The sequence below is a fragment of the Hordeum vulgare genome, chromosome 6H (assembly GCF_904849725.1).
Source record: "Hordeum vulgare subsp. vulgare chromosome 6H, MorexV3_pseudomolecules_assembly, whole genome shotgun sequence".
Classification (NCBI taxonomy): domain Eukaryota; kingdom Viridiplantae; phylum Streptophyta; class Magnoliopsida; order Poales; family Poaceae; genus Hordeum; species Hordeum vulgare.
Window position 1 is genome coordinate 53133854 of NC_058523.1, and position 24568 is coordinate 53158421.

General features: G+C 42.4%; 1 protein-coding gene across 1 annotated transcript; it reads right to left on the reverse strand.

Moving 5' to 3' along the window:
• Positions 1-8776: 8776 nt before the first annotated feature.
• On the reverse strand, positions 8777-20105 carry LOC123406116 (cycloartenol synthase). Its single transcript, XM_045099602.1, has 18 exons — positions 19588-20105; positions 18244-18429; positions 18070-18159; positions 17803-17997; positions 17616-17700; positions 17363-17529; positions 16135-16323; positions 15225-15338; positions 14889-15011; positions 14646-14768; positions 14247-14345; positions 13105-13161; positions 12779-12825; positions 12543-12686; positions 12284-12461; positions 11890-11970; positions 11721-11804; positions 8777-9262 (listed from the first exon to the last, which is right to left on the reverse strand). Exons 1-18 carry the CDS (start codon positions 19786-19788, stop codon positions 9143-9145), a joined length of 2283 nt encoding a protein of 760 aa, XP_044955537.1. The 5' UTR covers positions 19789-20105; the 3' UTR covers positions 8777-9142.
• Positions 20106-24568: the final 4463 nt, after the last annotated feature.

Below are 24568 nucleotides of genomic sequence, written 5' to 3' on the forward strand. Positions count from 1 at the left end.
GTTGTATGAGATCTTCCTTTTGACGCAAGCCCATGGAAACACACCTAACCCCCACATAGAACTCTCACGAAGACCATGGGTTAGTACACAAACACGTAATGGACAATGCTTACTATACCATGGGATCACTTGATGCCTCTCGGTACATCTTGTGCGCTTTGTGTGTTGATCATCTTGATTTACTCTTTGTCTGACGATCTTGATCAACCTTGTGTCTCTATGACCATTCTTTGGATAATACCTTGAATACCATCTTGGTCATCATATAAACTCCTTGAACCCAACAGATGGACTTCAAGAAGTGCCTATGGACAAATCCTATAAATATAACTTAAGGCAACCATTACTCCATAGGAATTGTCATCAATTACCAAAACCACATATGGAGAGATATGCTCTAATAGTCGGGCACCGAGAAGGCATCTGGCGTGAAGTGCAAGGTCAACTGGGGGGGTGTGCCGGCCTACGGACCTTGGAGGATTGGGAATTATCGACCTCACTAAATTCGCGAGGGCGCTAAGACTTAGGTGGTTGTGGTTTGAATGGAAGGAGCCTGCAAAGTTGTGGATTGGGTTAGAAAATCCGGCTGATGACCTGGACCGTCATCTCTTCTACGCGTCCACACACATTATCTTGGGCAATGGGCTTAGGCCTTTTTGGGACTCACCTTGGCTCAATGGAAAAAGGTCCATGGACATGGCACCACTCATCTTTGAAGCATCAACTAGAAAGAATTGGAAGATCAAGGAAGCCATGCATGGGGACGCTTGGTTGTCCAAGATTAAACTCCCTGTCAACTGGACAATGAACCACATTCGGTAAATTGTGATCTTATGGGCCAATTTACAGGCGATCCATCTCTAGGATGAGACCGCCGACGACATCATCTGGAAGCACACGGCTAGCGGGCTATACTCCGCCACCTCGGCTTACAAAACATAGTTTCACGGCAACACTCGCTCACCCATGACCTGTGCGTTATGGAAGACATGGGCTCCCCCTAAGGTCAAATTTTTTACCTGGCTGGCCATTCAGAATAGGATTTGGAACGCCGATAGACTGGAGAGGCGTGGGTGGCCAAACTATAGTCTCTGCCCTCTATGCAAGCAGACACGGGAATTAGTGAGCCACCTATTCTTCAAATGCCGATACACCTTGAGGCTTTGGGGCATGATCAATCCTTGGCTAAACCTATTGCACTTCGACACAACCCAATGGATGCATGAGTGTTCAATCAAGGATTGGTGGCTCAACATGTCCGACAATCTAATGGCAATCGGAAAGCGATGGCATCCCTCACCATGCTTGTCTGCTCGACAGTTTGGGAGGAGCGGAACACTAGAGTATTCAGGAACAAGTACTCGATGTCGTCTGCCCTCCTCTCCAACATCAAGAACGAGGCAATGCTATGGGTTACCGTTGGCGCTAAGAACTTGAGCATGATCCTACCGCGAGAGTAATGGCTTTGTAATAATCTTTTTGCTTCTGGTTGTAAAAGCAAATCTTAACTTCTTCTTAATTAATGGATGAGACAAATCTTTTGCCTTCGTTTAAGAAAACACTATATCGACATGGAACAAATTTAATCTGGCTCATTGCATGATCCTAACGTGGAGCGCATCATGAGGCAAGTTTTGCTTGAGCGATGGACAAAATAAGTGGAGCACGACGGTGCCGTAGGCATGTGGTGCCTCCTCCTTGATGTCAAATGTGTGGAGCCAGACGTGTCCCATGTCGGTGTTGTGGGTATCCATTGCAAACTTGCCCGACGATTGCTGTCGGAGGCTCTACTTCCATGGTGGCGGCGGCAACATTAGTGACGGGGCTTGGGGAGACGGCGTGGGGGTTCAGAGTCATGATGGGGAGGCGACAATGAAGGTCGGGGAGGTGGGGGAGAAGATAGTGTGCGACTGGGAGGGAGACGATGATAGAGCTCGAGGAGGCGACATTGTTCAAGTCGAGGAAGACAACACAAGGCGAGGAGGGCGGCCGTTGCCCGCGCGTGGAGCGCTAGCGGCGTTAAAGAGTCGGTGTGGTGCTCGGGAGGTGGCAGAGCTCGACTGAAGGTCGCGGCCTTGAGCTCGAGGAAGGAGGCGGCGGCCAGGCGGCCCGAATCCGCGGTTGGAGAGGCCCAAATCAAGGGCGGCAGTGGCAAAATGGATGCCTGGCGGGGTGGTCTAGGGTTCAGGGTGATGACACTACTCTTTCCGTTCCTAAATATAAGTCTTTTTAGAGTTTTCGCTAGAAAACTATATACTACGAATGTATATAGACATGCATTAAAGTATAAATTCACTAATTTTGCTTCGTATGTAATCTCCTAGTGAAATCTTTAAAAAGACTTGTATTTAGAAACGGAGGAAGTAGGTTTTATTGCTGAGGTCAGGCAAATCGTTCGGTGCGCCGGTTGCCATGCCATGAATGTGGGAGGGGAGGAGTCTCCCCATTCGTGCTTACTTCTAGAGCAAAATATTGGTTAGAGATATAAGGTTTGAGTGTTCGAAAGCTATTTTTATGAGGCAGCCTTTTTTGAGGGTCTGCCATCTGTGGGTTCAATTTTCTTTTTAAATCTCACATATTATGATGTTTGGGGATCCTGTAGAGTATTGAATGCCCTTATTTCATATGTGGTTAATGATGTAACATCTATTACTTTACTATTTAATAAAAATAAACCCTTGCCTCGCAAAGTTTAGATGCAGCCCCCGCCTCTCTCCGAGATTAAAAAAAAAGTAGCTGGTTGCTTCGTCTTTAATGGATTTGCTTGGGTCTAGTTTTTGTCCGTCCTCATTCGTGTATCTATAGGTTGGGTCCTTTCGATCTATACTTTTCATATGTGATGGTTGATGTTCTGGTGCATTGTTCTGTGGGGTCTTATCATAACGAGTTTCTGACTATCTACTACAGCAAGTTTGACCCTACTCCGATGAGTGAGGGGAGATGACGATGATGTGTCTTCGGCTCGCTCCGCTGCTTGTAGTGGTCGCTAGATGGTCTATAAATATGAATGCATTTTTTGTGTTCTTTATACTACCATCGCATGATGAAAAGATTGAGAGTTTTCACACAAAAAAAGCTACTCTATTCTTCATGAAGAGAAGAGTTTTAATGTAAAAAATACGTTCCACATGACAAAAGTGTCGCCGTTGCATACGTACCACGGACTTCTGCGTGCCACGAACTTGACCGGCGACGGTGTCAGCTAATGAATTGGTCGCCCTGTGTCCCAGGAATACGTTGCATTCGACTTTGAGCGGCGTGTGAGTGAGGGCGCGGAATCAAGTCGGTCGATCATTGCACTGAAAGAAGCTGACACCGAGTTGTCATAAATTAATGAGTGAGTGCATGTTCATGCATACAAGGAGAAAAGTTTGAGGGCAATTTAATTGATTGGACAGTTGCAATATTCCTCAGGTTTTGTATTACAAGTTTATGCAAGTTGGTAATTAATCGTATAGCCAGCAGGTGGTTATATGAAATTGTCGTGTCGTTCATAGGTTGTAGCCAACTTAATAATCCACTTGTAATAATTAGTCATTACGACACAAGATCATTATTTAAAAAATATTCCGATTTAGCGATTTATTGTTCGATTTATTGCTACTCAGGGATGACCGATAAGATATGTCTTATCTTCACAATTTATCGATAAATTGGATCTATTCATGTCAATACGTTTGCAAAAATATGTTTATTTGTGTTATGTGGACTTTGTTACACCATATGTATTGTTGTCCATTTTTTTGTCATTATACGAGGATACAAAGGTTCGGAATCAAGGTAACATTTCATTTCAATATTACTTTGGTGTTGAATATAACATATTTTAGTATTGAAAACCTGGGATATGCAAAAAATGACCGATTAATAGATGACCGATAAAATCGATTAATCGGCCGATTTACAAGTAATCTCTAATCCCAGCTGATCGAGATGATAACGATAAAAGATATCCTCAACACTGCTGAGGATATGGAGTGTTGATTGAAAATTGGTGCAACATCCTCTCGTTTCATTGTATCATCTTACAAAAATTGGATTTAACATGTCTTATAGCCTGTCTTTATCACCCTATATCATATTTGCTCTAAGGAGATATACTTCACAACTAATTACATGAACAACCGACCGCCGCGCCATGTTGTCGGCCATTTAAAGGTTGCACTCTTAATGAACGGGGAGCGAATTAAGGTTCTACTAACACTGCTAGATTTGACCCTAAGAAAACACTATCCAATTTGTCAAGGACAACATCTAATCAAGTACTTCATTTGTTTTTATTTACTTCGAATATTAGCTATGTCTTAAGTTAAACTTTGGACATGTTTATATAAAGCAAACTGTGTATATTTTTTGAAAACACAAATATTTTTCAAATTCATGTGCTTTTTTTGAAATAGTGAACAATTATCAAATCCCCGAACATTTTTTACAAAATCATGAACAATTTTTGAAATCATGAATATTTTTTACAAATTTGCTACTCTTTTTTGAAATTGTCATCATTTTTTGTATCATCCACATCTTTTGAAATTTGAGAACAATTTTTTATATTTACAGTGATCAGTTTTTTTTGATTTGATGAACATTTTTTGAATCCGTTAAAAAAAAATTTGAATCAACAAACATTTTTGAATCACTTTACTTCTTTTGATATTTGAGATCAGTTTCTAAATTGGTAAATATTTTTAAAACATTCGTGGTCAATTTTCGTATTTATAAACATTTTATGTAATTCCAAACAATTAAGAACTTTTTTGGAATCCCTGTCATTTCAAAAAACAATTGAGTGAAAAGAACAGGGGCGCAAGCGCACATGGACTGGCCCAAATCGAGGTAGGGGAGTGCGCATCTGCTGAATATCTAGCGAGCAGGACTCTGAATAGGTTATAGTGCATTTTTCCTAACCGGCACCTACAGCCGCGTGAGCTGAGCTCAGCCCATATAATGGGATTTCGGTGGTAAAAATGAGGGCGATGAGGGTTCAATCCTGAGATCTCCAGATTCCCACAACGCAACAACCATCCGACCATCGACTATTAGTTGTTCTATTACTGCTTCTTCCATCTTTTCTCCTAACACGCCTTTTGGTTTTTGCTATTTCTTTTTCATTTTCTTTTTTCGTCTTTCTTTTATATTCGGAAGGATTTTGTTCTATTTTTTACTATTTGATTTGTTCGTTTTTCATTTTTATTTGGAACATTTTTTTGGTTTTTGTTATTTTCTTTCTCAAATTTGCTGAAGTTTTTTAAAAATATGTGAATTTTTTCAAATTTGAAGAACATATTTTCAAATTCGTAAACTTTTTTAAAAATAAATAAACAATTTTTTAAAAGTTATGAACTTTTTTGCTGAAATTGGTGAACTTTTTTTTAAATCGTGAACATATTTTAAAATTCCTGAACCTTTTTCAAAATTAACTAGCTGAAATGTCTGTGCGTTGCAACGGGAGATATAATTGATATGTATTTAAAATTAGATAGAATTAGATGGTAAAACACAATGATATATAATTTGCTATTGTGTGGGTCTACAAATTTTGAAAGGGGAGAGCTCCTGTTAATAACAATATTAACATGAGAAATGTCGTGGAAATTTTACCACAAACTCAAATTCCAGTCCAAGAAGAGAGCAGAGCATGCACATGCCATGCCACCAAAAACGGCGTGCTTCGATGTATTCAGAGAAAATAAATTTTTAGTACCTGTGTACGTGGGATAGATCCATGGTCACATTTTCTTCTTAGAAGAATGTAAAATGCTTGAATTAGGCTATACATTAGAATTATAATCGTAGTGACGAATTACCTCATAAAGTGTTAGAGGCGGTTAAAATCTTCACGCATTCATTGTAATAAACGCACTCAACACTCATTGTAATAATAAGTGTGTAGTTTATATCCCAATCCATCGGCAGATGAAACTGAATCACGAGCGAAGCTAAACCCGAGATCCCTCTATTTAAAATAAAAAACGGGGTGGCTGGGATTCAAACCCGAGATCCCTCTATATACAATAGAGTGACAATGACCAGCTCAGCTATCAAAGGAATTGCGCTAAAACGGAGGCGTTTCTCTAGATGAATCGTACCCTCTCACGAATCTGACGAGAAATGAAACCGAAACAGAGCTTGCTCTGTACCTGTAGCCGTGTCTGAGGGCAAAGCATGTGCGGGATAGGTTTGGGGATGAGGTCCGGCGGCGCGGGAATGACGAGGCCCGACCGGATCCGAGCATATCCAGGCACAGGGGATCCATTCCCGGTGGCCGTGGGGCACGAGCCGGTGGTGGTCCACTGCGGCGGCGATATCCCACGGGGCTTCAGCCATGCTCCTGCAGAGAAAAGAACGAAGAGAGGGAAATGCGTCGGAGAGAGAGAGCAGGGGAGGGAAAACGGGAGGAAGGAGAAGAGAAGGGCGCCGGCATGACCTGGTCGCTGCTCCTAGCCAACGTAGTCACAAGGCCGCCAGAGGCATGGTCGTAGCAAAGGACCTCGGGCGTCCATGGCGGTCCCTGTTCAGAGAGAAAACGAGAAACGAAGGGAGGAGGAGGTTGCGGGGTTCATCTTCTCGAGACGTCGGCGGCGAGCGTCTTCGGGAGCAAGGCCCCTTTGTCGTCCGCGCGCTGCCTCGCTCCACCATGGCCGCTCCGCTCGAAAGGAATTGTGTGGATAAGATAGAAGAAAGGACTGCGGGTTGAATACTCATAAGTGGAGGGACTTTTATGCAAAAGTTACGACGACGCAACGGACGACAGAAGCACTTCGTGCTTTATTATTAGGAAGAGATGAACTATTTTTAAAAATTTATAAACTTTTTTTTTAAATCGGTGAACTTTTTTTGAAAATCGATGAACATATTTTAAATTCATGAATTTTTATCAAATTCAATGAACTATTTTTTAAAATTGATGAACTTTTTTTAAAATCGGTGAACTTTCTTTTTAAATCGGTGAACATATTTTAAAATTCATGAACTTTTTCAAAATCAATGAACTATTTTAAAATTTTATGAATTGTTTTTCCAAAATTGATGAATTTTTTTTCAAATTTTGTAAACATTTTGAAAATCCATGAATATATTCTAAAAATGTGTGAATATTTTTGCATAATCATTGAAGTTTTTGCAAATCTGAACCGGTTCAGTGCTTTTTAATTCAATAAAAAATTAATATACGTTTTGTAATTCATGTTTTAAAAAATCAATGAATTTTTTTAGGGCCTACAATGGGACGTGAGGAGATGTTTTATGGGCCGGCCCAGGGGCGCTGCAGGCGCCAGAAGCGCTGCACCGGCGCTGCACCGTATAGGAGCTCCCACTGCAGGGAGGGTACTTAGAGCAAGTCTAGTAGAGTCCTCAAACCCTCAAACACCTAAAAATAACTGTTTTTTTACAGTTTTCGTCGAAAAAAAGCCGTAGACTAGAACCCCTAAACCCTCAAACCCGTAAAAAAAATTAGAGGTCCAACCCTCAAACATTTTCCCAACCTGTAGAAGTGAGGGTTGGGAGGAAAAACTCCCCCAACACGCACTCCTCTTCCACCCTCACACGGGAGGGAAGTTTCATCCCCGCGTCGCGCCCTCTCCCGATCCCGCCGCCGCCTGCCCGCCGCCCCTCCGCGCCCCCGATGCCCGCCGCCCCTCCGCGCCCCCGATGCCCGCCGCCCCGCCCCTCCGCATCGACGCCGCCCACCCGCCGCCCCGCCGCCCCTCCGCGCCCCGTCCCGGCCGCCCCGCCCTGGTCGCTCGGCCCGCCGCGCCCCGCCTCGGCCCCCGACGCGTCCCAGCCCCGCTCGACGCCGGCCCCCGACGCAATGGGATGCTATCTCACCGATGGCATCTATCCCGAATGGGCAACTCTTGTGAAGTCCATCAAGGAGAAAAATGGGGTGCCCTTAACAAGAAAAGATGCTCATTTCACCAAGGCACAAGAGGCAGCCCGCAAGGATATTGAGAGAGCTTTCGGTGTTTTGCAAGCAAGGTTTGCCATAGTTCGGGGTCCAGCTCGGTTTTGGGACAAAAAAACCTTGGTGAACATCATGAAATGTTGTGTGATTCTACACAACATGATCTTAGAGGATGAGAGAGGGTTAAACCTCCCTTGTTTCTATGACAATGTTGGTACCCGTGTGCAACCGGAAAGAAACCCTTCTCGCATACACGCTTTTCTTCAAGCACATCGTGAGATTGAGGATGCAACCACTCATGGTCGGCTCCGAAATGATCTAGTAGAGCACCACAGTTGGACGGGCAGCGCATTGGCCCATGATGTATCTTTATTTTACTTTTCTATGTCCTATTTGATTCGAACAATTATTATAATTTGCTCAAACATTGTTGTAATAATTTGAATGATTATTGTTTTATTCGGTGATGTAATAATAACTAGAATGATTATTGTTTTATGTCAAATGTGATGGAATTTGTGATATGTCATATGATGAAATGTGATGAAATGTGTGATATATGAAATGACAGTTTTAAAGATTAGGGTTGAGGCAAAGACTAGAACCCTCAAATCCAACCCTTAAAGCAATTTAAGGGTTGGGTTTGAGGGTTCTAGTCTTGCCCTTGTTTTTCAACACTTAAAAATGTCAAAAACTGACACTTCTCAACCCTTAAAACTGCTTTAAGGGTTTGAGGGTTCTACTAGACATGCTCTTAGCCTGCCCCATGATGCTTCCTATTCCTTTATTCCTACAGCAGCAGCCTTGCTGCATTTAAATGATTTAAGTACTCTGACGCACATCATCAGTCCGAGGACATCAACCAAACGCACATCCAGGCAATATTTTCAATCTTCTCAGGCTCAATCCAAGCAGTCCATCTCTCCAGGCACGGTGTTCAGGTATCCAACCAAACAGGACCTACAAGCAACAGATATACCCCCCCTCCCCCTCTTCAGATGCCGCAGCTTATGACCAGATTCAGTTTGGCCTTCCAGCAACATATATACCCCACCTCTTCACATGCCGTAGCTTATGACCAGATTCAGATGTACAAACAGATTTATTCCTCTACTCATCGAATGGTAAAAAAATATATTCTATACGGCTACCAGATCTCCACCTGCATCTAGCTACATTATTGCAAACATACACTGTTCCAGCACGTAAACCGCAAGCCAAAAAAGAAGGAACATGGTACTATTTCTTGCCCACCCCCAAGACTCGGCAGCGGTACTCTCCGAGCGCCCAGATAGGGAAGATGTTCCTGTACTGGGAATAGCTGATCATGCAGTTCTTGTTGAATACTCCCATGATCTCCTGTTAAATGCGGTGAAAAAAATAACATCAGATGATGTTACGCTTGAGCTTCCCTAGTACTCCCTCTGTAAACAAATATAAGACGTTTTAGATCACTAAGTTGGTGACCTAAAACGTCTTATATTTGTCTATAGAGGGAGTATCAAATATCTGTCAATTTCGGATGTTCGTATGTCATCTTCATGCAACCTAAGGTTTTCTCTGCTATGTTTTAGACTGTCCAAAAGGACATGCAAAAAAGACAAGCAATTCCAACCTATTCAATGGGATGTTTTAGACTGTCCAAAAAGACATGCAAAAAGATCACAAGTATTGCTGCAAGATTCTGGTGAGGAGGTGATTGAAAAGGAAAAGAAAATGCATTTAGAGATTTTGGCCTAGTAAATCAAACCATGTTGCCTAAACAAGGATGGAGGCTATTGACCAACCCTGACTCGCTTTGTGCAAACGTGCTCAAAGGCCGATATTATCATGATTCAGATTTCTTGCCAGCAACAAAAAAGAGGAACTCCTCTCATACTTGGAGGGCAATTCTACATGGAAGAGAATCCCTGAAACTAGGGCTGATTAAACATGTGAGAGGTGGTGCTAGTATTAACACATGGGAGGACCCTTGGATACCCTCTAATCATGGCTATCGTCCAATTATTCGGTTACCAGGGGCTACAGTCACTAAGGTGGAAGAGCTTATTGATCTTGATAATAATAGTTGGGATCTTAATGTCTTGGAAGCAAACTTTAACAGCACCTGATGTTCAGGCCATTGCTAAAATGCCAATAGGTAACTGGGGTGAAGATTCAGTTCAGGCCACCGCTAAAACACCAATAGGTAACTGGGGTGAAGATTTAGTTCAGGCCATTGCCAAAACACCAATAGGTAATTGGGGTGAGGATTTCTGGGTCTGGGAGTTGGAGAAGAATGGTAATTTTTCTGTTCAGTCGGCGCATAAAATTCTGAGCAGAAGACATTCCTATGAACCGTCTTCTTCAGGCACGGCAGGAAATGTCTTCTGGAACAAACTATGGAAACTGTCGGTACCACCAAGAGTCAGGAATTTTCGGTGGAGGGTCATAAGAGGATTTGTGCCATGTAAATCTGTTCTGCTCACCAGACACATAGAAAAAATCCCATTCTGCAACCTATGTGGCAAGGAGAAAACTATAACCATGCTCTGTTCAAATGCACTTGGGCGAGACTCTTTTGGAAGGAGAGGAAGATCATGATGCATATAAAAATCCCAGTGTTACATCCACAATCGTGGGCTTCAGATTTGATTGAAGGAAAACTGGGATCAGACCAATTTGTATGTATTGTGTGTTAGACCTTTCAGCCTGAGCATTGATAGTTGTGGATGACACTAGGAGAGTTGGGACAATTTTCGTTGGTTTATTTCTCACACAATGCCATACCAACCTGAGGGGTTGGGGATACATATTTATAGGCTGCTAGCCAGCCAAGCATATGCTAAGATGCTAGTCTAAGATGCTGCTAAGATGCTAGTCTAAGATGCTATCCTAACTGCCAGTCCTTGATGGTCAAGGATTCTATCCTAACAGCCACAAGGACCATGTGTTGCAGCCCCACAAAGGATTATGTGCTGCAGCCCCACAAAGACCATAGTACATAGACTTATCCATCATTGTGCGGCTGCTAGGCGGTTTCGTCTGAAAGGAATGCCTGTACTCACGGCGAGAAGGGCCGATCAGTTCAAGCTTCTGTCCGGTGGGCACTTGATAATGCTGTTGATCTTACAACAGCAAGTGAAGCTACTCGCCCTGAGGTGACCAGGGAGGAAGCTTGCTGGCAAGCACCGGAACAAGGGACGCTGAAAATCAATGTGGATGCGGCATTTCTTGAGCAGGCAGGGTGTGGAAGCACAGGGCTGGTGGTCTGAGATTCAGAGGGCAGCCTAATTAGAGGGCAGGCCTTGTGGTATCAATTTGCATAAAGTGCTCAAACTATGGAGCTATACCCTATCCGGGACGAGATTCAACTAGCCAAAAATATGAGTTACTCCAGGATATGTGTTGAAGGTGATGCTAAAGAGATGATTAAGATATGCAACTCTGAATTTTCAGAGAGAGCAGCGGATGCAGCTGTTAGCCATGAGATCAAAGAGCTTTCGGGTGGGTTTATGAGCTGTGGTCTGGTGTTTGTGCAAAGGGAGGCCAATCAAGCGGACCACCGGTGTGCAAAAGCAAGCCACAGAAGAGAGAGGATGTGGATTAATTATATGCCTTCTTTCAGCTACCGTGTAATCCCCCTAATTGAGTAATAAAGCTCTCGATTCGCTAAAAAAAATCTCTGGTCAAATAGCAGTTACGCTTCGCTGCACTGGTTCGAACTGCCTTCACAACATGCACAGTTGTGTTTATTACTAAAATGTTTTCCTTTGGATCTAGAGAAAAATTGTATGTTGAGAAACCATGAGATGGTGTTGAAGCATTTATGACTTACTTGCTGAGGAAATTCCCCATCCTCTGATTGTAAGTTTATCAAAACCTTTGCTGCTCGATGCAGAGGCGTCGGATCTCTCTCAGCCTGTACCCAAACGAGATTTTAAGTACCATCGTGAATGAAGGCATCATATGGTACTACCACAATCCACAGGTAACTGTAAACACACCTGTCCTGCGTCAATTAGGGTCAGCATGGCCCAGCCAGTGTTGACCGCATGAGTGTGCTTCCCTTCAAGATTGGTGTAAACCTAATTGAATGGAAGTCAAAACATGTACTGGTTAGCACGGAATTTCTTATGATCCCCAGGAAGACGATGTGCATCTAAAGATCAAGATGCAAGAATACCATGCTTTACAGGCACGCAGTCATTAACATGCATTATGTTAATGTTCATTGCGTTGACTCATAGGTAACCGTGGTAACATTAATTCTAATAGACTTAACATAAAATCTTAGTTACAGCACACTGAAGATGAAGATTGGAATATAGAGATGCAATCCAGTGTTCCCAGTAAACAAGATTGCAAGCATATTCACAAGCTAGGTAGAAATGAATCTACCTGATCTTGAGATGACAAATAGCTTTCTCCCCAGCCACCAAAAGGAAGCTCTTTTGACATCAGAAAGTCACATGCCTTTCTGATAGCAGGACTATTCTTGAACGTTCTACCAGCAGCAACCAACCCCTTCACCCCAAACCATGTTCCATATGTGAAACAAACAGCCCAAGAGCCATACCTGTAGGAAACAGATATAGAACAACACAGTGTTATATGCATGTATTACTTGTATTCTTCTGCATGGAGTCTGAAAACTAACCATGAGCCGTCGCTTCTTTGAATACTTTCAATGTAATTAGCAGCTTTGTTGATACAATTATCTACATCTTTCCTGCGGTGCCCAGGATAGAGCTTTTTAAATGATGTCAGGGCCTGAATTGCTGCTGAGGTACATTCCACATACCTGGAACCAATTGAGTATTACATATTTTTCAGTTAGTCTTCTTTATAGCAAGCAGCATAAAAACTGACAATGAAAATGTTATTGCATCTTACGGGTAATCAATCACAATGTCCCCGAAGGTCTCAGCAGGGTTGACAAGCTGAACAGTTTAACAAACAATCAGATGGAAGAATTTTTCATGAATCAATAAGAAAGATTATATATGAATAATGATTGGTTGTAGTTTTCAAATAAAGCAAACATCAGTCCAGTAAGCCAGTATTAATTCAATATGAATAGTTTAATGGATGTACCTGTCCTCTTTGACTTGGTATTTAATGATTCAAATTAGGCAATTACTTCATGAAGCACGCAAGTTAAGAGCAACCTCCTAGTTGTAATGGTGGCATAACAACAAACAAATGAGGCAGGTATATACCTCAAGCCAGGCATAAGACCTTTGGAGTTCATATGTTGCGAAGCCGCCATTTTCATTCTGTGGAGATTAAAACAAAATTGTTAAAAATGGCACATTTCAAAATAATGTTTTACATATAATGCAAAAAATACATAGAAGAGAACTACTGGCAACAAAACTTTAGAGACTTTGAAATACAGTTTCTTCGTTCTGAAGGGGTCTAGTCCACAACAGCTTTATATATTTTATCCCTGGCAATAATCTGATGAAGCAACCAGGGCAACCAAAAATTTCAAAGCAAAGTCCGATTTGCAACTACATTGTACACAGTATCCATTACTCCACTGCTCCACTTAGGTTTCGAAGCGAAGACAGCAAAGAAGAGCCCTGGTGTTCAGTAAATAACACCACTTCACTAATACAATGTTGCTTTATGATCTGTGCAATTTTGCAGAAGATAGAAACACTACTCGATATTGATCAACAGCTTAACAGTACTTATCCTGAAGGCCGAAAAGCACTTGCACATAGATTTACCTATGTGACAAAACCTATCTGATGCTTTATATAGTAAAATACTATTAGCAACCATCCACGTGCAATGCACATTTCTCGCCACATATATTAACAAAAAACAGGGCGTACCCAGTGATGAAAAGTCCCACACAAGGTCGGATCTGGGGAAGGGAATTTCTAGACAGCCTTACCCTTGCATAATAATACTGCAGGGAATTTTTCGCCAAATATATTACATATAAATAAAATATATACATATATGTAGAAACCCAATTTTATAATGTAACTGCACTCAGTATTGAAATTATTTTTCATCATGTAAACTACTGAAAGAAAGAAATACTAAGCACTAACCATACATTAAACGGTAAGTTATAAATGTACAACTAGAATATAAGATCCATTATTATTTTTGAACTATCAATCAAATAGGGGGTAAGGCTCCAAGTCAAATTCTCAACCCTTGGATCTGTGAGATAAAGATCATAAATATTACGGATGGCTAAGATTGTTAGGATCAAACCCTAATTCGTACATTTTATATTTGCATAGATATAGGTACAGAAAAAAGTAACACTTCAGTACTCCAAGACTGAGTGCTCACATGACATGAGATATGGACCATCTAAAAGTGTGAATGTGTTTACCATCCAAGACATCAGACAATTGACAGCATCATAAAGTCTGTTAACTTCCACGGGTTCGCCCACAATTTCTGGAGAAATCTTTGATAACAATAATGAGGCCTGAAGGTAAAAGAAAATTCAACAATTAAACTATTTAAAACAAATGGTATGCATATGACAACTTGGCAGTCACAACATAACAGCAGAAAAAAACCGATGAACAAAACCAACTCTTAAACATATGAGAGCTAGAATGATTTATATTCCATATGGTGCAAGAACAAAACTTCCTAGATTTCAAACAAGACGAAGTTTTAACTTCAAAGGTGGTGCAAGAACAAAACTTCCTAGATTTCAAACAAGACGAAGTTTTAACTTCAAAGGTAGTTCCTTGCTGGTAACACTGATGGCCTAATTCACCTTTAGTCCTTCTGCAGTGCAATCTGATATAGGCCAACCATGATCAGTTGTAGAAAAGGGCCATGCACCTTTAGATATGTGACGGTACCAGTAACTCAGATCTCCAGGGCAGTCGTCAACAACCTTTCATATAATAGCAACAGGTAAGTACTAAGTACTGAAATGTACTTGAACGTTCCTTTTTTGCTAAGTAAAATGCACTTCAAGTGTTGACTGGTAAAGAAACAGCCATGTGACATGTACCTGAGAGTTCTTAATGTAATCATGTGCCAGCTTAAGAGTGGGAGCAAACTCTTCAATGAGGTCAGTGGCTGCAATAGCTTGAACTGCGAAAGCTGTGTCCCAGAGCTGGCTGCCATTATAACCCTACAGTGGACAGAAATTGGATCGATTATGGTCAAAGAGAAAGAAAAGCTAATGATGGACTGGAATAAGCAGGAAATCTAGTTACTATCTGAGTATAAAAAAAACTTTACAGTTCCATGTAAAAAAATTAAGACATAGACAAATAGCTGTCTCTTATTGTAGCAGCTGCCTTAGTGAAAAGTAAATGAATGAAGTAAATAAAAAACTCATTACCTGCATCTTCATGCCATCTTCAGCAAACCATAAGTAATCATATATTCTTGGAATGTGTAGCTTGAATGCTTCCGAGTTTGGATCTTCAATCCAGCAAGCAAGCATATTTAATACCTGCACATAAATTTATACAATAATCAGCTGAACAGTATGTTTTTTTTTAAGAAATATATTAAACTTATCTAGATATTATTAAGGTTTAAACTCCTGGTATGTAAGTTCACAAGCTATGAACAAAAAATCATAGAATATGAGGATTCTTTCTCCACTAAATAAGCAAGATATGGAGAAGTGCACAAAATGATCATATATCCCAAACTAAAGAAATCATCATATATGTTAAGGCACTAAGAACAGGTTACGATTTGAAAATATTATGAATTGGAGCAGAAATGAAATAAACCCCTGTAAAGCTTCACAAACCATTCAAATAATGCTTGCTTGTAACTTTTCTACACTTTCCAGAGGATAGCATTACTTTACAGTACAATTTGCATTAGGGGACACTAGCTTGGCATTAGAGGATACTGTCCACAAGTCCCTCAGCCCTTGTGACATAGAAGTGTACATGTTTTAAAACCAATGGGCAAACCCGCAATCTGTATTCGTGGCATATGGTATTTACATGAAGTAACAATAGGTGAACTTGCTGCTGTAATTGTGGTCAAGTACAAGGCTGTAGAGAGAAATATCTTTGGTTCTTACATGCGATTTGGGCACAGGTAATGCTACAATACAGTGGTTGGACAATCAGGCCAGCAAAACCAGAAAGTTTAAAGGGGGGGCATGCATGAAATAAAGCACTGCAGTTATTATGTTTGCATCTTACAAAATGAAAGGATAATCCTGATGCTTGAAGCAAGAAAAAGACGAAAGGTGGATCAGCAGGCACACATACTCTTCAAATTACCTTGTTCACAGGACCAATGCAAATGTATCGAGTGTTCTCATCTTCATAATGAACATGCTGCATGACATGGTTCAAAGATTTCTCTCTCAGTTTGTTCCCAGGCCAGTGCATCATAACAGGTTCGACAAATTTATGGAGAGTGGCCCATAAGATATCTTGTATGAGTGGATGTGGGTAGTACAGATCTTCCTACAATAAAGCACAAGAAAAAACCTTCAAAGAACAATCTTAATCATTAATAGACATTATGCAGATAAAGCAAGATAAATAGGGCAGCTTAGGCTTCTATAAATTTCAAAGGTTAACTATAAATCTATAATCACTTCCTCTTCCGCTAAGATCAGTAATCTATAATATATTATTTGAAGGAAAAAGGGAATACTCTCAATGGTGAAGATGTTATTGATTGTGAACCCATATAGTCTATTTGTAAAGAGGAATGGGAAAAAAATCACGGAAAACCGGACTATTATACAATACTTACTATCTAATGTAACACAGTGGGATTATTTCACTACTATGTTTACACAAGCAATAACGGTAAATGCACCAGAAATCTTGGAGAATATTCAAAGACAATAAAGAGCCAGCTACATTAAGGTAATTATGTTACTTGAATCTGCAATTATGAAGCTAGCACGAATGAGAGGGGACCGTGTTCTTCAGGCGGCTATGGTATCCCAATCTATTGTGTTTCAGATATTAGCAGCTACTGAATCATGAGTTATAACTAGCACAACAAAACGCTTTGACCACATTCACATGGAAGATGCACCGCAATCAGTCTTTCTCCTGCACCAGGCAGTGTACGATAGCAACTTACAAGCATGAGAATCTGGGAATACAAGGCAATCCCCATCAAGCTTGTAGGCTGTTTATATCAAAGCCATCGATCCAAGGACCAGTAAACTACTCAGTGGTACAACAAATATTTCTGACACTGTATTTCACATTCATGGCCCACACTGCTATACAAATCGAAATGGCTATGTCAACTCATTATGTTGGCAATGGGACTTATTAAAGACCCTCTACTTTGGCAATGAGATTTCTTAAAGACCCTGTACTTTGGCAATGGGTCATCTTAAAGACTCTTTCCTAGAGTGAGGACCACATTGGCACAAGTAGATCTACTTAGGATTTTTTCATTAACTCTGGCTCATCATGGCCCATAAGAAATTTGGCTCGCACACATCAATATCACTAAGAAAGATTGAGATAAGCAAACCTTAGCACAGAGATTGCGAGCACTGTTCCAATCAACCTCGCTGTAAGGGACTTTGAAGAGTTCATTTCTTAGTTCCAATATAATTGGTGTAATTCGGCCAACAAACCTCTTTCCATAAACGTAGCACATGGGTAGATACACCATTCGGCAGTGACACCACATTCGACCTGCACAATAGCATCAGGCATGTCAGCAAGACATAACCAACATGGAAGATCAAAGCAATTAATGCTGCCATAGTGCAAAAGAGAACCTGGGTGGACTGGCAGGCAATACGGCAACATCCATAGTTCCGGTGGCAGTGGATTGTTACCAGACCAATCAAATACACCGAGTACCTTAAATAAGTCAGGGAATTAGGAGGAATTCCTTAGGCCCTAGTCAGATTGTGCAAAATGGAAGCAGCCATCAAACAGAGTAAAAAAATGTAAATTCCGTACCGCGAGCCAAAACTTTCCCCATGATGTTATATAAGTTGCTCCCCCATGGTCTAAAATCCAGTTTCTACCTTTCTCCATAGCTCCATCTCCACTATCTGGTCCCTCACCAAGCAATCTCAAAGAAACATAGGTCAAGGCTGAGCCAAACATGGTGCTTGGACCCTCAATGTGCAATCCCCAACCTCCATCTTCATTCTACACACAATCGCCACAAAATTATTTATTTTATCCACTGTGAGATGTCACAGTCGGCGAATAGATCCTTGCCTGATGATTATAGAGATATCGACGGATCTCCTTTTGATGTTCTGATGATAAGACAGTGTTCAGTGCTCCAGTAACATGTAGCATTATAAGCTAAATAAAAGATAAAATGCAGTGAGTAAGTTTCCATAAGACATGAACAAGTTTTTAAATGAAATGTCAAGCCAGGGTAAGTACCAATCCTGGCATAAGGAACATAGGACCACCATAATCCCCAGGCCAGTGTCCATCGTGTGCCTGGAGAGTAGAAAAGCTGCTGATCGCTCTTCTCAAAGAGGTGGACACAGCTTCCTCTGTGACATCTTCATTCTCCCCCAGCTTGATAGCAGGAAGATCCAACTTAAGTGGATTTTCTTTTGCAAGCTGCAGTACATACAAGAGCGTGAGTGCTTGAGAAGCTACAGAGAACGCTATCCAAAGCGAGAAAACACCCAAGTTTTAGTAGTACAAAGAATCCACATGCAAGTTGAGCTGAAGTGGTAGAAGTAGAACAAAAGGGAAAAGACTCAGGGAAATATCACTACTCCCGCGTCAAGAATTGGTCTGCCATGTTGCTAAATAGTAGTGTTAGAGCACTATAAATTGCGCTTCTGGTCTTCACTCTTAACCCAGTCCCGAAAAGTATTGACCATCTCTGTGGTATGGTAAGGTAATTGGGTTAAAGACCTTCTAACCTGAAGGTAAGGGAATTGAGATAACAGCAATACTGTGTCCTTGCTTTCACGCACCCAACACAAGCATGTTATCAATCAATATCATAGACCTTCTGACCCCAAATGCTGCTATAAATATCGATAGCTACGGTTCAGCTGAATATTGAATTGCTTAAATCGAGGCTGCTACAGGATACAATCTCCTCGCTTGCTCTTTGGGTTGCTTGATAAAAACACAGCTGTAATACAGTTGGAACATGGTTTCTATTAATGGAAAGAAAGGAACTGCAGGCTTGGTGCCTCTCGTTCACAGAACCAAGTACCCACCGTCAGCTAGCACTTGCCGATCGCGTGCACTGTATGTGCTTCTGTGGTGGTGGGCATTAATTCATAGCTGAAGTAGGAGTCGGCCCATCCAGAGCGCAGCGCTCGCGTGTCGGATATATTCATAGTATGTAGGCAAGATCGGATCTCAGCATACTCGCTGCGCATTAAAACGTTTGCCGAGTGGTGTAGGGGAGGCTTGGCAGTGGTAGTATGGTGCTGCACCCAATCTTCCTTGCCATAGAAAGGTTGCTGCATATATACTGTACTCCCGCAGCGCATTAAAATCGTTTTGAAGGGTATGGCGGCTCGCTGGCAGCTACCTTCTGGCGCGGCTGCCGGCTCGCTGCTGCCTTGATTGAGCAGTACGCGATGACTAGTCGTCCGAGGTCGCGGGCGGACTCATCCAGTTGGGAAAAAATGTACAGTAGTGGCTACGGTAGGAAAAAAAACTGTGGGCCGTCACGGAGCCACCCGGAATTCGAAATCGTGGCATGCAGGGCAGGCGCAGCGGCGACCGAGGGGAGAGGGGCGGGAGGGCTACCTGGATGCGCATGGGGAGGTCGGCGCTGTGCTTGAGGCGGTGGCGGCGCGCGGCGAACTCCCGGCGCGCGGCGTCGACGGCGGCGAGGGCGTCGGGGTCGTCGGCGGCGGCGTCGAACTCCCAGACCTGGCGACCGACGTGCGCGTTCTTGGTGCGCAGCCACGGGTCGGCCCCGCCCTCCGCGATCTTCAGCCGCCACATCCCTTCCTCCGGCGACGAACCGAACGGCGCCACGCAACCGCCGCCGGCAGGGCACTAGCGGCAGGGGGCGAGGGCGGAGCGGGCAATGGGCGAGATCTGCCGCCCCGATCCGGCGAGGAATTAGTTAATGGGGCTTCGGATCGCGCGGGGCGGGGCGGGAGTGGGGTTTGGAGCTGGACGGGAGCGAGCGCGCGGTGCGGCGATGTGGCGTGGCGTGGCGTGGCCTTTTTGGCTCGGCGCCTGCGGCCGCCTCTGACCCGCTCGTGGAGGTGGAGGTGGAGGGGAGAGGGGGTTGGGGTTTTGTGGGCAGGTGGCGGAGCGTGATAGGTGTCAGCGTCCTCGTAGCACCGTGATGCCGTACGATCTGATCCCCGTCGACGACGTCCAGCTCATCGTCCAACCAGCACCACTAGTCTCTCTCTCTCTCTCCCTCCTTTTCATTTCTTGTACAGTATGCGGGAACTCATAACTGCCCATCCCTCGCTGGCAAAATTTCGTCTGAATCAGGATCTCCGAGGGTAGGTTGAATGGCAGCAACTGACGGCTCAAGACTCGCGTGATGAATCCCGTATCGTCATATGGCGACAGGATGTAAGACCATACCGTCAACGGTCTCCACTAATAGGGTGGTTGATCGTGTGTGGGCATGTTCTATAACCTGGAATCGTCAAAAATTACGGTATGGTTACCCGTCCTACCGCTAGGTTCTTTGACAGTAGAGTGTGTTTGCAGTGCAATTTTTACACACATTTTGTATGTTTTTTATATAAATTTTGTGATAACAATAGGGAAACGATTTGCTCAACCGGTTGATCTTCACGCGAGCATCCGTCGACTCTTTTGCTCGACACGTGGTCGAGGACAGGGCCTCGTAAACAGCTTATATCCCTTTCTGCCTCATCTTTCCAAGGAAGCACATGAGCCACATGTTTTCTTCCTTCCTAGGCTCATGCATTTGTTTCTGCAACATTACCTTTGTTGCAAACGGCAATAGCGAACAACGGCGGTGCTGCTATGATATTGGTCGGCAATGGCGGTGACATTTCTGGAGCATCATCTTCATTGTAAAAATTTCCGCAACATCACTTACGTTACAAAAGTTTCTTCCGAAACAATACCTATGTTGTCAAAAGACGAAGATTTTTTATGCAACCTGGCCTATGTTGCAAAAGTTTTCTGTAACATGACCTTTGTTGCAAAAGTTTCTTCCGCAATAGTATCTATGTTGCAAAAATACGAAGAATCTTTTTGCAACCAGACCTGTATATGTTGCAAAAGTTTTCTATAACATGACCTTTGTTGCAAAAAATTCTTACGCAATAGTACTATGTTGCAAAAAGATGAAGAAAAAAAATCAACCTGACCTATGCTGCAAAAGTTTTTTGCAACATGACCTTTGTTGCAAAGATTTTTTGCGACATGACCTATGATGCAAATGTTTCTGCAACATTAACTCTGTTGCAAAAGTTAAAAACGCCGCTCAGCCTCTCGATGACACAGGATCTGACAGCTTGCAATCTGGGTGATCTTTTAAAAAGATCAGTCGGTGGACGCGTAACATCCCCCATAACAATATTATAGCCTTAAAAACAAAAATATGAAAATCTCACACAATATAACATGTATCAGACCTTGACATGAATAATAACTCAACTCATAAACATATCACGCATAGCAAATAGTACCAAACGGTTTCACATAGCAAATAACAAATAGTTCGACAAATACCTAATAGTTTGACAAAGCCAACTTCACTTGCTCCTTCCCCTCTTGGAGGTACGGTCCTCATTGTTCTTTGAACACTCTCATGATCCTTCTTCTTGCGTTGACGAGGATGATGTTTCTGAAATAGGGATGGACTATTCCAATCCTTCTTCGGCGCCTTCCTCTTTTCAAGCTGGATTGTCTGAGTTCGTAGAGGTTTGTCATTGTTGTCGTACTCCTCCTTCTCATCACTCTATTCCTCTTCTTCCTCATCATCCTCCTCCTCGTCCTCCTCAACCAACATAGACGATGAGGTAGCATGGCTCGATGAAGCAAGGGTACGCATCGGCCCGCGGGAGCATGAGCTTCAGCAGAGCTAGCGCACCCAAGCAGGTCCACTAGCTTGAGACAATGCTTCACGAACTTCTGCAATAAGAACGAAACAAGAACATAATACAAATCAAATTTATGATTACAAATGAACAAGAACATAAGAAATAAAGTAAGTCTAGGAGGCTCAGTGTTACCTTCACCATTCCCCTCAACTTGTTCTCAATACCTCGAGACCTGAGGATAGAACTTAGCGCATCTGAGCCATCAAAAATGCTTTTGTTCAGCACCGAAGCCTGCAGAAGAATAAATGAGTCACACTGACTAAAGTAGATTTCATCCAACCGTTGATTCAAAACAAATGAACACAACTTACCACTCTGTTCATGAGGGGTGCATACTCCCTAAATACGCCTTCTAGCTCTTTGATGTTGTCATGGTAGGCTTCATTCTCGAAGTCGTCATCGTACAATGCTTCAGCATCTGTTGTCATCCATTGGGGCCTCAGGCACAAACAATACTTCAATCCATCGTCGTACCACCTTGTAGTCCTCCGAGTCAAGCACTTTCCTCTCCACATATTTGCGACTCTTCCAGTCGATCCATTGTTGCACGTATTTGTCATGCTTCTCTCCCTAGTCTGTGATCGAGAGGGCCCAGACAAATCCACATATACCAGACATTGTTTCCGTCCTCTACGTTGCGCCGTCCAACTACACAAACATCAATTGATGATAATATGATGCAATTTAAAGCATTATACTTACGTACATAAAAGAACAATGCGATATTTTCCTTATCGAACGATATAGGTAGGTGAGGCCGGGACATCCCCAGATGTACCCTGCATCCCGGTCCTTTAGGGATTCGAGATACATCCATAGGGCAGTGTCCCCTGAGCAGTCTGGAAACATGACCTCCGTGAGAAGATACCACAGGTAGGCCCTCGCATACCACTCTACGATCCGATCATCCGCATCTTCTGGGCATTTCCTCCAGTTCTTCACGAGCCAGGGCAACGGTACACCGGATGTCCGATTACCCTTAACGGGAGGCAGTCACCGATGAGGGTGTGATACGTCTCCAATGTATCTATAATTTTTTATTGTTCCGTGCTATTATATTATCATCCTAGGATACCTTTTAGGTCATAATTTACCAATTTATATTATTTTTGAGCAAAAACCTATTGACCCAGTGCCCGGTCCGAGTTGTTGTTTTCTGTGTGTTTTTTACTTTTCAGGTTTACAGTAACAAACGAAGTCCAATTGCCCCAAAACTTTTTATGGTTTTTCTGGACCAAAAGAAGACCTGGAATCTTCGGGAGAAGGCCGGAAGCCACACGAGGGAGGCACAAGCCAACAAGGTGCGACCAGGGGGATCAATGCACCCTGATGGTTTGTCCCTCCCTGGTGGCCCCTCTACTTCCGTTCTCTGGCCTATAAATTCACATATATTCCAAAAACTCTAAATATCAGAGAGGAACACTTTTTTCGCCACCGCAAGTCTCTATTCCACGACGATCCCATTTGGAGCTTTGTTCACGAACCCTGTTGGAGGGGGGATTGATCACGGAGGGTCTCTTCATCAACCTTGTTACCCTCATGATGATGTATGAGTAGTTCACCACAGACCTACGGGTCCGTAGTTAGTACCTAGATCTCTCTCTCTCTCTCTCTTGATCTTCAATACAATGATCATCGCATCTTTGCTTTCATCTATCCGATTTAATTTTTTGTATGGTGTGTTTGTTGGGATGCGATGAATTGTGGGTTTATGCTCATATTATTCATGAAAAGTATTTGAGTCTTCTTTGAAATTATTATGATTCTTATTTGCATGATCATCATAGCTTCGTAATTCTTCCTGATCTATTGAATTGCTTTGGCCAAGTAGTTTGGTATTTCTTCAGTGAGAGGGGTGCGTTGTAGTGGGTTCAACCTGGCGAGTTTCCTTATTCCAGTGAGAGAAGGGGACAAGTTGTGTCTTTGTGTTGTTGCCACTAAGGATAAAATGATGGGGTTTATTCATATCGATTGAGTTTACTTTGTCTACATCATGTCACATTCTCCAAGCATTACTCTGCTTTGTCATGAACTTAATACATATAGAGGCAAGTATAGAAGCGCTCTTTAAATGGACTAATAGTAGTAGGTGCAGGCAGGAGTCGACCTATTTGCTTGTGGACGTGATGCCTATATACACATGATCATTGTCGTGAAAATCTCATAACTATCCACTTTTGTGTTAATTGCCCAACAGTAATTTGTTTAACCACCATATGTTGTTTTCATGAGAGATGCCATTAGAGAACACTATGACCCCCGGGTTTATTCATTTATATATTCACAAAACTTATATTTTCCTTGATGTTATTATTTGTATTTTGTTTTATTTTTCAAGTTACAATTCTCTACAATTATCTACACACCTCGTTTGCTTGCAAATAACGAGATCAAGGGGATTGACAACCCTCTTGGCTGCATTGGGTGCAAGTTGTTTGCTCTTTTGTGTGCAGTCGTTGAAGACGGACGAGGGTTGATATTTCTATTGGTTCATATTAACCTTGGTTTCTTAACTAAGGGAAATACTTACATGTATTGTGCTGCAATTACCCATTCCTCTTCACGGAAAACCCAACGCAAATCACAAGTATCAGGAAGGATCTCTTGCGCTCTTGCCGCGGTATATCATCACCAACTATCAAGTAACTTCAGACAAATTATCATTCACTTGTTCTTCTTTT

Excerpts from the sequence above, each read along its gene's own strand:
- LOC123406116 (XM_045099602.1), bottom strand. The coding sequence starts at position 19,788 with ATGTGGCGGCTGAAGATCGCGGAGGGCGGGGCCGACCCGTGGCTGCGC. Across the intron at positions 17,998-18,069 it reads GATATCTCTATAATCATCAG|AATGAAGATGGAGGTTGGGG; the intron begins GCAAGGATCTAT and ends GATTGTGTGTAG. Across the intron at positions 17,530-17,615 it reads TTGCCTGCCAGTCCACCCAG|GTCGAATGTGGTGTCACTGC; the intron begins GTTCTCTTTTGC and ends GCTATTGTGCAG.